Source organism: Alternaria atra (genome assembly GCF_907166805.1).
Source record: "Alternaria atra isolate CS162 genome assembly, contig: 37, whole genome shotgun sequence".
Classification (NCBI taxonomy): domain Eukaryota; kingdom Fungi; phylum Ascomycota; class Dothideomycetes; order Pleosporales; family Pleosporaceae; genus Alternaria; species Alternaria atra.
The window spans coordinates 1,082,281-1,097,097 of record NW_025091336.1 but is presented as its reverse complement, the minus strand read 5'-3'; the positions used below and the strand labels follow the sequence as shown (position 1 = coordinate 1,097,097).

General features: G+C 53.3%; 2 protein-coding genes across 2 annotated transcripts; both read right to left on the bottom strand.

Moving 5' to 3' along the window:
• Nucleotides 1-682: 682 nt before the first annotated feature.
• On the bottom strand, nt 683-3,890 carry ALTATR162_LOCUS12072 (uncharacterized protein; the record flags this gene model as incomplete). Its single annotated transcript, XM_043319717.1, has 2 exons — nt 683-1,254; nt 3,134-3,890. The coding sequence occupies 2 exons, from the start codon at nt 3,888-3,890 to the stop codon at nt 683-685; spliced, it is 1,329 nt and encodes a 442-aa protein (XP_043175652.1).
• A 7,877-nt stretch (nt 3,891-11,767) lies between these two features.
• On the bottom strand, nt 11,768-12,787 carry ALTATR162_LOCUS12071 (uncharacterized protein; the record flags this gene model as incomplete). The annotated part of the gene is made up of 1 exon (XM_043319716.1): nt 11,768-12,787. One exon carries the CDS (start codon nt 12,785-12,787, stop codon nt 11,768-11,770), a length of 1,020 nt encoding a protein of 339 aa, XP_043175651.1.
• Nucleotides 12,788-14,817: the final 2,030 nt, after the last annotated feature.

Below are 14,817 nucleotides of genomic sequence, written 5' to 3'. Positions count from 1 at the left end.
TGTATCTGGCGACTGCTCAGCGGTGCGGTAGCCGTGCTCGATGGCCAGCTGCGACTTCCTGTGCCTGCGTTAGATGCGAGCGCCGACCTAAGCCCCTTCCGCCGCACTTACCCCACCCCGCCGAGGCCCACCAGCGCGACGCGAGATGCTGGCGCAGCGCATCGTTCGCGGATCTGGTCGAGCAGCGTTCCACGAGTGACAAAGTCGGGGTCGCGGCGGAAGGGCACGAAGCAGGAGGGCTGTGGTGGAGTCTCCGGACGTTCTGCGCAGAAGAGCCCCGTCAGCACAGTGTCGGTCAGAGCGGAAGCGGGCAGGCACTTACCAGGAGCGTGGACGTGGGTCTGGATAGAGCCAGAGTTGTAGCCGACCTGCAACCCTCGGTTTCCTGGACCCGTAAACGTGGTAGTGAGGCTGGGGACAGCCATTGTGCTGTATGTGACAGCGGCTGGGTTTGCGCGTTGTTGTAGGCTTTGCGAAGCGGCACAGCTGCCCCTACGCATGAGGCTGAGCCATGGAGGCTGAGGTTGGCGCATCAGCTGAACCATCATGGCGAACTATCACGGTCATCAGCGTATGACACACTAACACGAGCACTAATTCATATACATCTATCGCGAGATTGTCTTTCGGCAACATGATCGGTTTTATGGTACTTGTTGTCTAATAGTTTTACACCAATACATCAATACATCATCGCCACTGGTGCCCTCCATGGCGCAGGCTCCTGGACTCTGCTCTTTTTCGACGCTTTTTCCCTTGGTCTTGACGGGCCCGCTTCTACCTCCAGAGGCATCGTTTCTTCCTCTACTTCTTGTGCAGGTGTCTTGCGCTTTCGACCGCGCTTTCCTTTGCCCTTCTTCTTGGCGGCCATCTCTCTAGCAGCGCGTTCCGCTCGTGCCCTTTCGAGGTCCTCCCAGCGCATCACCTTGCCCTCTCCCTTTCCGTCGCTTAGCACTAAGGAGCGCGTCGTTCGGCGGACCGTGGCTTCGTTGTTGATGTTGCACAGCAGGCGATTGTGGTCCTGGAGGAGGCTCTGTTTGGCAACAGATATCTTGGCGGCACTCACAAGCTTCTGTACACGCCTCTCCAGGCGTTGTTTGCTCACCTCGTCAGACGCACCAGTATCGCGTTTGATCAGGTCATGTAACACTGTCAAGCCCTCTGCCGTCACCGGTGTCACAGGAGTTACGGGTGTTAGTGGTACATCGCTCTGGGAGGAGGATCCCACCTCGTTAGCGGTCGGGACGACGAGGTCTGCAGGCGGCTTTGGTATGTTACGAAGCACTCTCTCCGGGTTAAAGGGAAACAACCCCGTAGCAGCCCACCCGGCAACGATGTTCCTCTTGGTTAATGCCCTTTCCCTTGCTGGCGCATACAGGTAAGTGAAATGCTCCTTGGCTATTGTGTTTATGCCGCCGCGGTTCAGTCGCTCAACCTGATCGCGGTAGGCTGTCTTCAGGGGCGCAAAGACGGATACATCACAGGGCTGCAGTTTGTGAGAGGTATGGGAGGGCAGACGGCACAGGATGATGTTGCTCTCAAAGCAAAACTCCAGGACCTCCAGCGTCTCGTGGGTCCCGAAGCAGATGAAACCCTGAAGTGAGAGCAAGTGTGATAATATTCTGTCTATGCCTCAGGCTCTGTATATATAGTCAACTGGTGTGCCGTCGCACCATTGTATGAGGAGGTTGTCACACCAGTGTTTGGTTATGCATGTCACGTGATCTGGAATCCAACTGAAGCCGTCACAGATCAGTACTCGTGGTTTACCATTGGCTCGGGCTCTAGTTTCGACATCAAAAACTCGCTTTAGCCATTCGAGACTTATCTTCGAATCGTTGTACCCATTCTCGGAAACTCCGTAGTGCCACCCCGGGGTTGGGTGCGTGGTCCAGTTGCTCCGGTGCGTCAAGGCCGGCCAGATGATTAGAGGTGGTAGCGACCTACCATCAGCACTGATGCACTCTATAGCGGTAACCATGGTCCGCTTGGCGCACGCGCCTCTATGCCCCCGTACGTCATCTTTACCTACAAGAACCTTGACAGAGCCCAGTTTGCTTAGCAGGACACCTGTCTCATCCATGTTGTATACGTTTTCCGGCAGAATAGCCGGATCCTGTAGCACCTTGCCGATGACATCAAACCACTCTGTGATCTTATCATATATGTGTATCTCATGGCGCTTCCAGTCTATCGATCGTACTCTCTTCGACTTGAGCTCGGGATGGCGTTTCCCGAAGGCTTGAGCCCAGTTCTTACCGGGAGGCTTGATCGGTCTACTCGCGGGGGATCGACGTCGGGCGATACTGAAGGCTAACGTTGGTATGTACTTGATGCGGACAGGCTGCCCAAAACTAGACATTAGCAGCAAGAACGCGACAAGAGCTTTCTCCTCTTCCACGGTAAGGTACTGTTGGCCTTCAGCCTTTTTCTGAATCGAGGGCCGTCCTCGCCAACGATTGTATAACGTAGTAATCGCGATGCCGCTGGAATCGGCCCGGGCAGCCCATGTTCTATCGTCGTTTGGGGGAGCCTCTGCAAGTGCCTTGCTGGCAGCATCCATCTCGACGATCGTGGTAGTACCATAGTCACGAACGGACAACCAGCGAGGATGCCCTCTGCACCTCGCTCGAATGCTAAAAATAGCCCTCTGTCCGTAGATGCTTCCAGAAGAGCGCCGCACTTGTACTGCTTTGGAAATAGCTTGGAATACAATACAGCGCGGCTAAGATATTCAGCGTTGCGCGAGCCGCCTCCACAGTTGGAAAGGCTGCATCGCAGCGGAACGGAACGAAGCAAGAGGTTGTGGACGATCAGGTTGTGGTGGATCAGGTCGTGGAGCGCGGTTACGGTAGTTAGAGCAGCGTCGATCAGGGCAGACGCGGGAGGACATGGCTGCCAGCCTGTTCTATCGATAGCGCGCTGCCCCACCCGCGCTCTACCCAGCGAAGGGTGTCCGTCCCTCATGCAGTGGTTGTGAACAGCAAGAGTGTGTTCTTCATCGTTTTCTTATCCACAAGCATAGAGTGTTATTCTTCTGTAGCTTATAAACTCTGCATCACCCGATTACCATCCTGTGCCGCCCATCACCAGCTTTAGCTGCCTCTCCCAAATGTAAACCCTGACATTGTACCCGAGTTGTGGCCCAGCTGAAGGCCCGTATTTCCACTGCCCGAAAAGACGATGTGGTGCGACTTCTCAGCACTCTCCGCAGCCTTCGTGATAGCCTGCTCTAACAACTTGTCCTGGGCAGCGGCAATTTCTCTTAACACGGAGATGTCTTGACCTTCTCCAATAGCAGAGACTTCGATGTCGCAGAGCTCACGCTGGGACTGCTGAGTGGCGGGGAACAGGTTGTCCAAGTCGTTAACCAACTCGGTGATGTCCTCGATCAGTCGTCTAAACTGCTTCTCTTGATACAATGCCCACCTGGCCTTTTGCCGTACGCCAGACCGGTTCTGGCGCTCGATGGCTAGCTGGCGCATTTTCTCGTGGAGCTTCGCCATCGCCGGATCCAGGTCGGTTTGCGGATCGTATACTGCAAGACTGTTGTCCTGGGGCTCCGTCCGGCCCCTGTATCTGTTCGACACGCCTTCAGCTTCCGCGAACAGTTCTACGATCTGGCCCAGCAAGGCTTCGGCGTGCTTGACGTTTGCCTCCGAACCAAAACGCCCCTGAAGCGATGCCGTGTCTCGGACATCATTGTCTAGACTCAGAGACTTGCCCCACCGCGACAGGCGGAGTCTTGCGCTGTCGAGCTTGAGCTGACTTGTCTGGAAGTCTTTTCCAAATGTGCGGCCGAGCTGGACGAACTCGAAGCACTCGACTGTGTTGTTGAAGAGGCCAGCAAGAGCGACGACGCCAACAACAAGACCGGCTGCCTCTGCCATGTCGTTCGCTGGAAATAGAGCGAGCTGGGAACGTCGGATTGTGGAAGATGGAAAGCGAATATCAGCATGCGCAGACGCTCACCGAGGAACGAGCGCAAGACCAGTACTGTATTTGACGTTGGAGGCAGCAGTGCCAGAGCATGAGAGATAAACGCAGCGCTATACTGTACTGTACATAGAATGTGCGGGCAGCTCAGCTGAAGCGCCAGCCCAGCCTTGACGACCCAGCCGTGACGGCTAAGCCTCGCGCGCCAGAGCAGCTGCCGGTTTGCACAAGGCTCTCCCTCCTACACAAACTAGATCGCCAATGTGTGCGATGGCCTTACCTAGCACCAACATCACGTTCGCAGGTGATAGCAACCAGGGGCTGCAGATAGGGCACAACTCTGGCGCTATCCACCTTGCTGCACCCGGCAAGTGCCCGCTCCCGCCTTGACCAACGCTGCGCTAACTGTCCTTCGTCTCTGCAGAACGTCCGGAGACCCCACCACAGCCCTCGTGCTTCGTGCCGTTTCGCCGCGACCCCGACTTCGTCGCTCGTGGAACGCTGCTCGACCAGATCCGCGAACGATGCGCTGCGCCAGCATCTCGCGTCGCGCTGGTGGGCCTCGGCGGGGTGGGGTAAGTGCGGCGGAAGGGGCTTAGGTCGGCGCTCGCATCTAACGCAGGCACAGGAAGTCGCAGCTGGCCATCGAGCACGGCTACCGCACCGCTGAGCAGTCGCCAGATACATGGGTGTTGTGGGCGCACGCCAGCAACACGGCGCGACTCGAGCAGAGCTTCCGCGAGATCGCCGAGCAGGTCAAGGTTCGCGGGCGGAAGGACCCGCAAGCGGATGTGTTCAAGCTGGTGCACGACTGGCTGCGCAACGAGCAGAACGGACGGTGGCTCTTGGTGCTGGACAACGCGGACGATGCTGCTGTGCTTTCCCCGACTGACGGCGGCGCTCTCCAACAGCATCTATCGAGATACATCCCCTCAAGCAGGCATGGCTCCGTCCTGGTGACGAGCCGGACAAAGGGGCGGCGATGCAGGTCGTAGAGGACAGCGACATCATACCGATCGAGCCGATGCACGATGCAGCTGCACACGCTCTGCTCCGCAAGAAGCTACGAGACGTAGACAAGGAAGACGATAGCATCGCTAAGCTGGCGACGACGCCTCGACCACATGCCGCTTGCTCCGGCAGGCGGCGGCCTACATCCGAGAGCGAGCGCCGCGATGCTCGGTGCAGCAGTACCTCGACGAATACCGGCAGAGCGACAGCAGAAAGACAAGTCTGCTGAACCGCGAGGCGGGCCACCTTCGCCGAGATGCAGCAGCCAGCAACTCGGTCCTGATAACGTGGCAGATCTCGTTCGATCACATACGGAGCACAAGACAGTCGGCAGCAGGCCTGCTGTCGCTGATGAGCTTCTTCGACCGGCAGGGATCCAGGAAGGTCTGCTCCGCGGCCAGAGCAGCACAGCAGACGACGGGTTCGAGGACGACGTGCTGGCCGTGCGAGACTACTCGTTTGTCACAGTCACTAGAGATGCAGACACGTTTGAGATGCACAGCCTGGTGCAGCTAGCGACGCGGGCGTGGCTAGAGAACGAAGGGCAGCTCGACAGGTGGAGAGCGCAGTTTATCTCGAACCTGTGCGCAGAGCTGCCGACAGGAGAACACAAGAACTGGAGAGTGTCAGGCGCTGTTTCCCACGCACAGGCGGCATTGCACAGCGGCCGAAGGATAGGGAGTCACTGAAGGAGTGGGCGCTGTTGCTGTACAAGGCGGCATGGTACGCGTGGCAACGAGGGAGAGCAGGCGAGGCAGAGCAGATGTCAGTGGTATCGATGGAGGCTAGGAGCGAGGTGCTTGGGGAAGACAATGCGGAGACGTTAGATAGCATGGATGGTAGGCTGCTAGGCTTGGGCTACAAGAGGCGGAGGCGATGACAGACAGACCTGGCGAGGAGAGGTGCTGGGGCATGAGCATCCACGCTGACGAGCATGACAACGAGTGCTACAGCCGGGCAACGAAGAGGCGACGATGCACAGACAGACGCTGGCGCGGAGGAGAAGGTGCTCGGGCATGAGCATCCCGACACGCTGACGAGCATGGCAACTTGGCAGAGTGCTTAACAGCCAGGGCAAGTACGAAGAGGCGGAGGCATGCACAGACAGACGCTGGCGCGGAAAGAGAAGGTGCTCGGGCATGAGCATCCCATTCACGCTGACGAGCATGGCAACTTGGCAACGTGCTAACAGGCAGGGCAAGTACGAAGAGGCAGAGGCGATGCACAGACAGACGCTGGCGCGGATGGAGAAGGTGCTGGGCATGAGCATCCATCACGCTGACGAGCATGAACAACTTGGCGCTGTGCTGGACGCCAGCAACACACGAGGCGGAGCGATGCTACAGACAGACGCTGGCGCGGAGGGAGAAGGTGCTGGGGCATGAGCATCCAGACACGCTGACGAGCATATACTGTCTTGCCCACCTCCTCACACATCGGCGTCGCTACAACGAATCCCTTGCTCTGTACGAGAGAGCATGCGCTGGGTACCAAGCTGTATTTGGGAAGGATCACCCGACCACGCGTGCATGTCACCAGCATTACGCCGACGCGCTTGCATCGCACGAGCAGTACCAGCTTGCTAGTTCTTCTACAATAGCAGATAGCACCTAAAGTGCACGCACAGGCAAAGGGTTGAAGCTGCTGCACGGATTAGCAAGGATAGGCATTAGAAGCTTAAAGTCGTCTACGAGATGAGGACGAAAGATTCTGTATACTTGCACTAATTACTCTATTTCGAATTTTACGTCGCTGCAAAAATGTATATAAGCCTCTGCCTCTACTAGTATCTGCTCTGAAAATAGGCGTGCGTGGAGTCTAGTGCGGCGTTTGTGCATGTATTCGAGCACGAACGAGTCATGCTTAGCCTCAGCCGCTAGCCGGGTAGCTCCATCTACGTCACGCTCGCGGGACAAGGATCTGAGGTCAGCGCTAATAGAATACCGCTAAGCTACTTGCGGCATTTCTGTACAACTTGCAGGTAGCGCGCCATAGTTGTCGATCCTGCTCTGCAGAGCAATAGACTTGCACAACAGCGCCACAACCCATGATGCCGTAGTACTTCGCTCGGGATACACTCTTTATACATCCTTGTATAGCTTAACAAACTCTTGGATACATGCATACAACCTCTGGCACATCCGAGGCTGTCCGAGGCAGGGCTGTCGTGCATAGCAGCAGCGCATTATGGTATTGCTAGCTAAGCAGGAATTCGTTGGCAAAGAGATAAAGTGCAAAGAAAGCTTTGAGGTTAAGGTCTCTATTCCGAGATTATCTACGTCTCTCCGCTGCGGTTGGCTTTGTTGTGGTGGGGAGCACTGCCGGCATGCCGTCACGCAGGTTTTTCCGCCACACATGGAGGGATAGTAGCCTGCGGCATCCAACTTTACCATCTACAGATAGCGGCGATATCATAAAGTTGTCTCACTATAAATTCATTCACACTCCACTCGCCAGTCACTTAGCGTATTGAGCGAAGACTGTGTATCAGGGTGTTGCTCCCCAAGAACCTGCTCACGTAGCTGAAAGCATCTTTCCATTAGTGCAAGAGCCTCCTCATGACGAGCTTGTGACTGCAGCGTGAACGCGAGATTGTGCATACTAAGCAAAGTGTCAGGATGCTCGTCGGTAAGCACTCTCTTGCTCGTCTGCATCACTTGCACCAGCAGCTCTTCGGCCTCCTTCCACCGCCCTTGGTTCCTGTACGTCTCCGCTAGGTTACCCATGCTGGTCAGCGTGTCAGGATGCTCGTCGGTAAGCACTCTCTTCCTCGTCTGCATCACTTGCACCTCCAGCTCTTCGGCCTCCTTATACCGTCCGTCACTAAACAGAGTCATAGCACATTTTGATGCAAGGCGCAATCTTCCCTCGTCGTCATCGTCCGCCGGACTATGCGACAGAGCATACAGTGCATGCGGAAGCAGTCGTCCCCACTTACTTCTGTTACTATGGTCGCTGTCTGGAAAAACTTGGTGTAGCTGTGTGATCGCGTGTTGAGTCCATTCTTGGAGCCGTCCCTGCACCTGCAGCCGCTTGCGTAGAGCTTGATGGACTAGTCGATGAACATCGAGCGCAGACTCAGCAGGTCGCCTGGTGACGAGCGCATACTTGTCAAGCATCCTGATAGCATCTTCTCTTGCTTGCGTTGAGGATGCCTCTAGAAGATCAATCGAGATGTCCTTTCTGTCTACGCATGCAGCAAGATACAGACAGTTTGCCGCAAACGCATTATCACGACTGATCTGATCTATAGACAGAAACAGTGCAGCAGCGACAGAGTCTTTTACGCCAGAACCTTGTAGTCTACCCGCGGACGAGTTACCGCAGTGCTCGATAGCTTGTTCTTTACAATCGTCCAGTCGTGATCGGTACTCTTGCACCGTCATACCGCTAGCCTTTATACAGGCCGCTGCTTGCATGACTGCTAGAGGGAGATACGATAGCTCTCTCAGCAAGTGCTCGGCTTCCTGCTGCTCAGTGTTCGCTAGTGGCCTCGCTAAGCGGACTTGCAGCATCTTCAGCGCCGCGTCTAGTGTCAGCTCTTGCAGCGCTATGATGTTCTGTGAAGCAAGCGCCTGAGCTGTGTCGGTGTTGGTTATTGTAAAGATGACAGAACATAGCTTAGACTGCGGCAGAAAGTCGGCTAGGTCCGCCGCTTCTGTCGTGGACGAGCCGCCAGATCGCAGAGTGGTGTTTTCTGCGTTGTCGAAGATCAGTAAACACTGTCGCGCACTCATCTCTACTACACAGCGCTTTGCAAGCTGCTTCATGTCGGCCTGATCGTCGTCCCAGCCCACAACATTAAGCTTCTGCGCAACACTTGCATACGACTGGTAGAGACTATCTTTGTCGCTTGCGTCCATCCAAAAGACTGAGCAGCTTTTGTCGTTCTGCCTTGTTCTGTGTGCAACCTCAAGCGCGAGCTGCGACTTGCCTGTTCCGCCAGGTCCTACGATCGCTAGCGTGGTAGTAATCTGTTCGTTGCTGAAGAGTTTTGCTTCTAGCTCGACGAGCTGTGACTGACGACCGACAAAGTGGGGGTTTTGTGAGAACGGAATAATCGACGGTGCGTTACTAGCTCCCTCCAGTTCATCCTGCAGTCTGCTTCCTGCACTCTCCTCTCCTTCGCCGTACGCGGTGGGCATAGAGACACCAAGAATCCCAAGCAGACAATATACAATATCTTCTTCTTCTTTTGTTCTGCGGGTTTCGGCCCATCGCCTTCGCTCAGATGTACTAAACTCATACAAAGGACAGTTGCGCAGTGCCGCAAGCGGGATGCCGGTGATGTCGTGTAGTAGCTGATCAAGCGATGCTTTGTCGCCTATGCGATGTCCTTCACGCGAGAAGAACTCGACTGACACTGGCGCGATTAGCTCTTGGAGCGTCCATCCCCGCGTGAACCATGCGCTTGCACGGAATGATGCCTCCCAGTCGCTGCGTTGGACCGGCTCTGTTACAATCAACACTGACACGTCTGACAAGAAGACGTAGCACCGCTCCGCATCCTTGTACCACTGGAACATCGAGTTGATCGCCTTCGAGCGCTCGTTGTTATTCCACCTGTCGATGCAGCATGTGTCGATCCAGAAGTACTGCAGCTCGTCCTGCGCCGCCTGTTCGGCGCAAAACCGGAGCTTTCGATAACCTTCTTCCTTCTCCTTGTAGGTTCCGTTCGATATGTCTTCGATGAGGATCTCGGAGTCGCTCCATCTGTGCGACAGAATGGCGTAGGGCGGGATCGTTTTGCTGCGGAAATCTGTCAAGACGGGCCTTCCCAGCGCGTTAAAGTGGAGAAGCCGCATGGCGTTTGCAATTTTAGCTTAGTCAAGGAAAGGCGATGCGCGAACGACTCTTATAATGTGAAGAGTAGAGAGGCATCGTCGCGATAGAGCGAAGCAGGCAGAGGAAGCGTGGGCTGGGCTGCTGTAAAGGCTGCCTGTCGAGGCTGAGCGCCGCCCCGCCTCACAACTTGCGCTGGACGGCGTTCGCCATGTGGACTCACGTTGACTACTGCGCACATGGACAAGGTGCCAGCGAGTAGAGCAGTCCTACCTAGGCTGCTATCATAGCGTCTCGCGACACTTATGTTAACAAGGAAGGGTGCGCAGCGATGTAGGTCGTATAGGCGTGAAGATGCTGTCCTGTTGCACACACTTTGTACACTATTCCGCAGACATCTCACGAGAAGTCGATTGCTTTATAGTGGAAGTAGTATAAGCCTGAGCGAAGAGGCATTTGATAGCAATTCGTACGACAAAAGAGCCATTTTGCGAAGAAGTTAATTAGTAGAGGGAGTGTAAGACGCGGCAATCTGCAACGCGCGCGTGCACGTCTGGAAGAACAGCTGCCCGCAATCTGGGAATAAGAGCTGTTTGAGGTAATGAGCTTAGCCACAGCGCGCAAAGCGGTCGCGCAGACATCTCAGCACGCTACTGCAAGCTGCTGCATGCGAAGGGCTGCTAAAGACGCACGGCCTGTTAGAAGCGATTTGACGAATTTGCCATCTGCGCGGAGAAACTGCCGGGATGTATCCTCATTACCTTAAATCGACCTTCTAAGACTGCAGTCTTAGTCTTTGCTATCTTAGCTTCCTTCCTAGCCCACCGAGTTCTTTGCAGATATGTATCGTCGCGGATAAACAGGGGGATATTAGAGGAGAGTCGGGGACAGCATTGACAGAACGAGCGACAGCACAGTTAACGACACGCTTTTCGGTGTCGGAGACTGATATGTTTGGAGAACAAGAGCTACAGAATAGATGCGCACTGCACTTGTTTATACTCAAGAACACTAGGGAAAACCCGAGGGCCCGGAAGAGAAAGCGTCCCGTTATACCAGGCGTCCCGGCACGGTTGGATTGACATTAGTGCGCCGTCACCCAGCTAGAAAGACGTCTATTGTATCAATGGTGGAGAGATCTAAGCGATCACAACACAGAGCGTTCATTCAGATTGAGAGAATATAACTTAGCCTATAACCAGAACGTTTCCTCTTGAGTGCCCGAACGACGTATATCAGCCCCTTGTCTTGCTCATCGAATTGCATGCAGTGAGTTGTAGAGCTTAATCTATGCGATAAGCATCTCTACATGATGAGAACGACAAGGCAAGCATTGTCAGAGACCCAGCTGTCGTTTTGGTGGTCGGGACTGTCGCGTAGCTGCTGCTTGATCTGCACGCATCGCCCAGCCGTTCTCCATACCAGTGCCGGTACAGTATCTTCCCGTTCCTCAATGACGCAGAAGATTGAAACGCCCAAAAACAATAATTAAAGCATGGTAGTCAGCAGTTACTTGCGATCGCCACGGTAGACTGCTTGAACCGTACTGTTGAACCAAACGTGAGCACAAAGCAGCCACTGGAAGAGGTTCACAGCTTTGGTTCCGCTCGCTGAATCAAAAGAGATATTTGATGCTGCATACAGCGAGTCAGGGTGTTTGGGAAACACACCTGCGCTACGATTAACGAATATATAGTGTCACTCAATAGCGTCTCGCTTGCATTTTAGCATTAGCACTTTCGTCAATACGATATGATCGTTGTGGTGTAGTAAAAGGTCACGTGACTTTAGACTCCTAGGTATGAGTTCCGATAGCCTTTCAAAGAGAAGAGGGCAGCTTCTTTCAACAACACCAACCTAGCGATTAACTCTCGGCAACTCTCTAATCCTTCTATCCCACGGATCGCGAGTCGGAAACCTTCTGCCTTTGCTCGATATCTTGTTGTGCCACATCATATGACGTTGTTGGGTTGTAAACGTTTAAGAAGTGACTGAAGGGGGTGTGGTACGCGACTCACTTGCCAAACATGTTCATCGGTTATGTATTTTTGACGTAGATAGCGACGATTTTTCCGGCCTCGGTATAGGTGCCATTGACAGGGGCGGCTTGACCTCCCGCGGTCGTCACGTAGAGTATGTCTTGATCCATCCATGTTCTTCCAAAGGCAGCTGAAGTTGCGCCCGCAATCAATGTTGAATTAGCTCCTCCCGCAACCAAGCTTCGAGTTCCATCGACATCCACTCTTACCAACGAGTTTTCGCCGTTCTCGGTGATGAACGCGATCCCTTCTTTCGACATTATGAAGTCATCTCCAAACACGTCGGTTGCGAGAATCTCGTATGGCCTGGACGCCTTTCCTGTGGACAGATCGATACGCGTGCGGCAGAATAGGCCTTTGATTGCGTTTACGTAGTACGCGTAGCCCTGGAAGACTCGGATTCCATTGATACCCAGGATGAGAGGTACATTTTGGACCGGCTTCATCGTCATATCCTCCAGTACCACTTCGTACTTTCCAGTCCATATGTTCAAACGCCAGACGACGCCTCGAACCGAGTCTGAGATCAGAACCGTGCCTTCGCGACGATCCAACGCCGTCATACCATTCAAAAAGCTTGCTTCTGGTAGTCTTTCGATTTCTGAGATTTTTTCGCACTCCCCACCACGGTTGAAGTCTATTTGCCATACCGAATAGCTTGCTGGATCTGGTGCGCTTCGAGAAATCGAAAAATTGCCAGCGACGAAGACGAAGATGTCGGGAGCCATCTCCGTGATACCAAGCAAACTGAGAGCGTGGGCCTCGCCTTCGAGGTTTGTAACGAGTGTTGCGGTGTTGTGGAATGGATCGACGTGGTAAAGTTCGGGTCGATCGACAAGTGTGACGAGCAGATCTCCGTTCGAGCGAACGGCGATGTTTTCGACCCAGGTGCCGTTGTCGAACTGGAAAACCAGGTGAGAGGAGGTCTGTAGACTAGGTGGCAGAACAGCAGTGGCTACGGGGCGTGCTCTCAGAGCTGAGGGAAAGAGGAGTGCGAAGAAGATGTTTAGTAGAAGCATTGTGGACTAAGGTTGTGATGACGAGGACATAGCGATCCATTCCTCGGGGCTGTATTTGTACGCACGTCGCAGAGATTGTGCCGTCGTCGTCTGAGGACGACTGCTCGATAAACGTTCAGCACTACTGTACAGAGATCCACTCATGACAGAATTCAAACTAGCCAATCATATCGACTATTCTTCCGCAGATACTGGCATATAGCGCTAAGCTGTGTAAGGAAGGTGGGACTCTGCAAGACAGTTACGCAGCTGCGTGGATTGAGGGAACCGCAATCGCTACTGTATTCTTTTGTGTATGTACAAGTGTGTGTTAAGCTCTGAAATAGTCGGACGCATTAGTCATGACTGCAGAGCAGTCATGTGATGTAGTCCTAGGCTTACAGCACCCATTTCTACATGCTATGCATTCATAACAAGCAGGGTGTCACTTTTTGAAGAGGACGAAAAAAAGAGAGCATGAAATTGTGTGTGATACCAATTTAATGAATCAATCTGTGCACTTTTGACTGGGTCCAGCTTCATATACACTTTCATCAAAATCTGCTTCCGAAGACAGCTCGTCTTCTGTGGCAGTTTGGCTGTGTATTACCGTTGCGGGTGAGTTTAGTGCTTGCTCCAAGTTTGCTCCAGCGAATGCTAGATACTCTTTATCCTCTTTGAACGTGTTCTCAACTGCATCGAGTTCCTGGCGCTCCAATTCGGCTCTTCTAGCTGCCAACTGCTTTCTTATCTCTGCTAGCCTCGATTCCAACAAGTCCTTGTTTCTCTTGAGGTCCTCAATGGTAAACTGACTTTCGCGCCGCAATCTCGAAACAGAATTGATAGAAGCGTCGTCCCGTAACAACATTGCTAGCGACTCAGCGTCAACAACAAATTGTAAAGCGCTATTCGCACTAAGGCGAATTCGGTGAACCGCAGCATGCCGGAGTTGTGTTATTGAGTCCAGTAGCTCGGGTAAAGGCTTTCCAAGAACCTCTAACTCGTTCGCAGAGAATTCGTCTTGGTACATCAGGAATATCTTGGGCCATCGATTGAGCTCAACCGCTTCAGCACAGTCCCATCCTTCCCTTTGTACTACGCCGCCCAATTTCTTCTGCGCAAAACCGTAACAAGCTCTTTCAAGTATGTGCTGGACCCTTACTAAAAGTCGGTGCTGAACAGCAAATGGTAGATAAACCGGATACAGCGATGGTGCAGAGCTGCTGGGTTGCGAGTACATACGTTTTCCAGACTGAATGTCCAAGCCTTGAGAAGCTACCTTGCCTTAGCAAGCACGTCGACATGTACGCATGCTTATGTTTACTTGCCTTTCTCTTTTCCCTTTTCCGTTCCACTGACTCCATGTCCACCGTCAAGTTGATTTACTGCAATTGCAACTTGGCGACCTTCAGCTGCACACTGGATAGCATCGGCCTCGGTTTTTGCTGCTTCGGACTCTGAGATCGCCCGTTCTGCGCTCTGGCTGGGGGAAACTTCAAATACCTCCGGAAAACGGATTTTTGCTTTTAGTGTTGAACTGAAAACCTGTTGTTCAAGAAGGACTTTTGCTACATTGCAAAGATTGTCCATGTTATGCTCCTGTATGAGATTCTTGATGTTGATTTCATGGTGATGTTTCTGAATAAGTTCGTGGATTTTCTTTGCTTTACGAATATGAGCATCTGCTCCCTTAAAGACACCTCTCAAAGCTAAATATACCAGCCTTTCGTCAGGGGTATTCTTAGCCATGGTTTGTATGGTATTGATTCGTGAACAGAGGTGTTCGCTCGGAGTTTTAGACTCAGTGGTTGTGACAACAACAGAACGAGAGAGCTATCCTGGAATGCTATCGTGCAGATGGGTAACACTTATTTAGTAGCGTAGCATTTGCGTAATGACGTAACAGCCTAGTTTAAAGTTTGCGGGTTCAAACTTGTTGAGATGCACGTGATAGATCCTCATGGCTGCAAGTCACCCCATTCACTTCTGAACCGGTGATTTGCTTTACCCCGCGTTTGAATGTTTCAGCGCCATCACACTAGGTACATGCC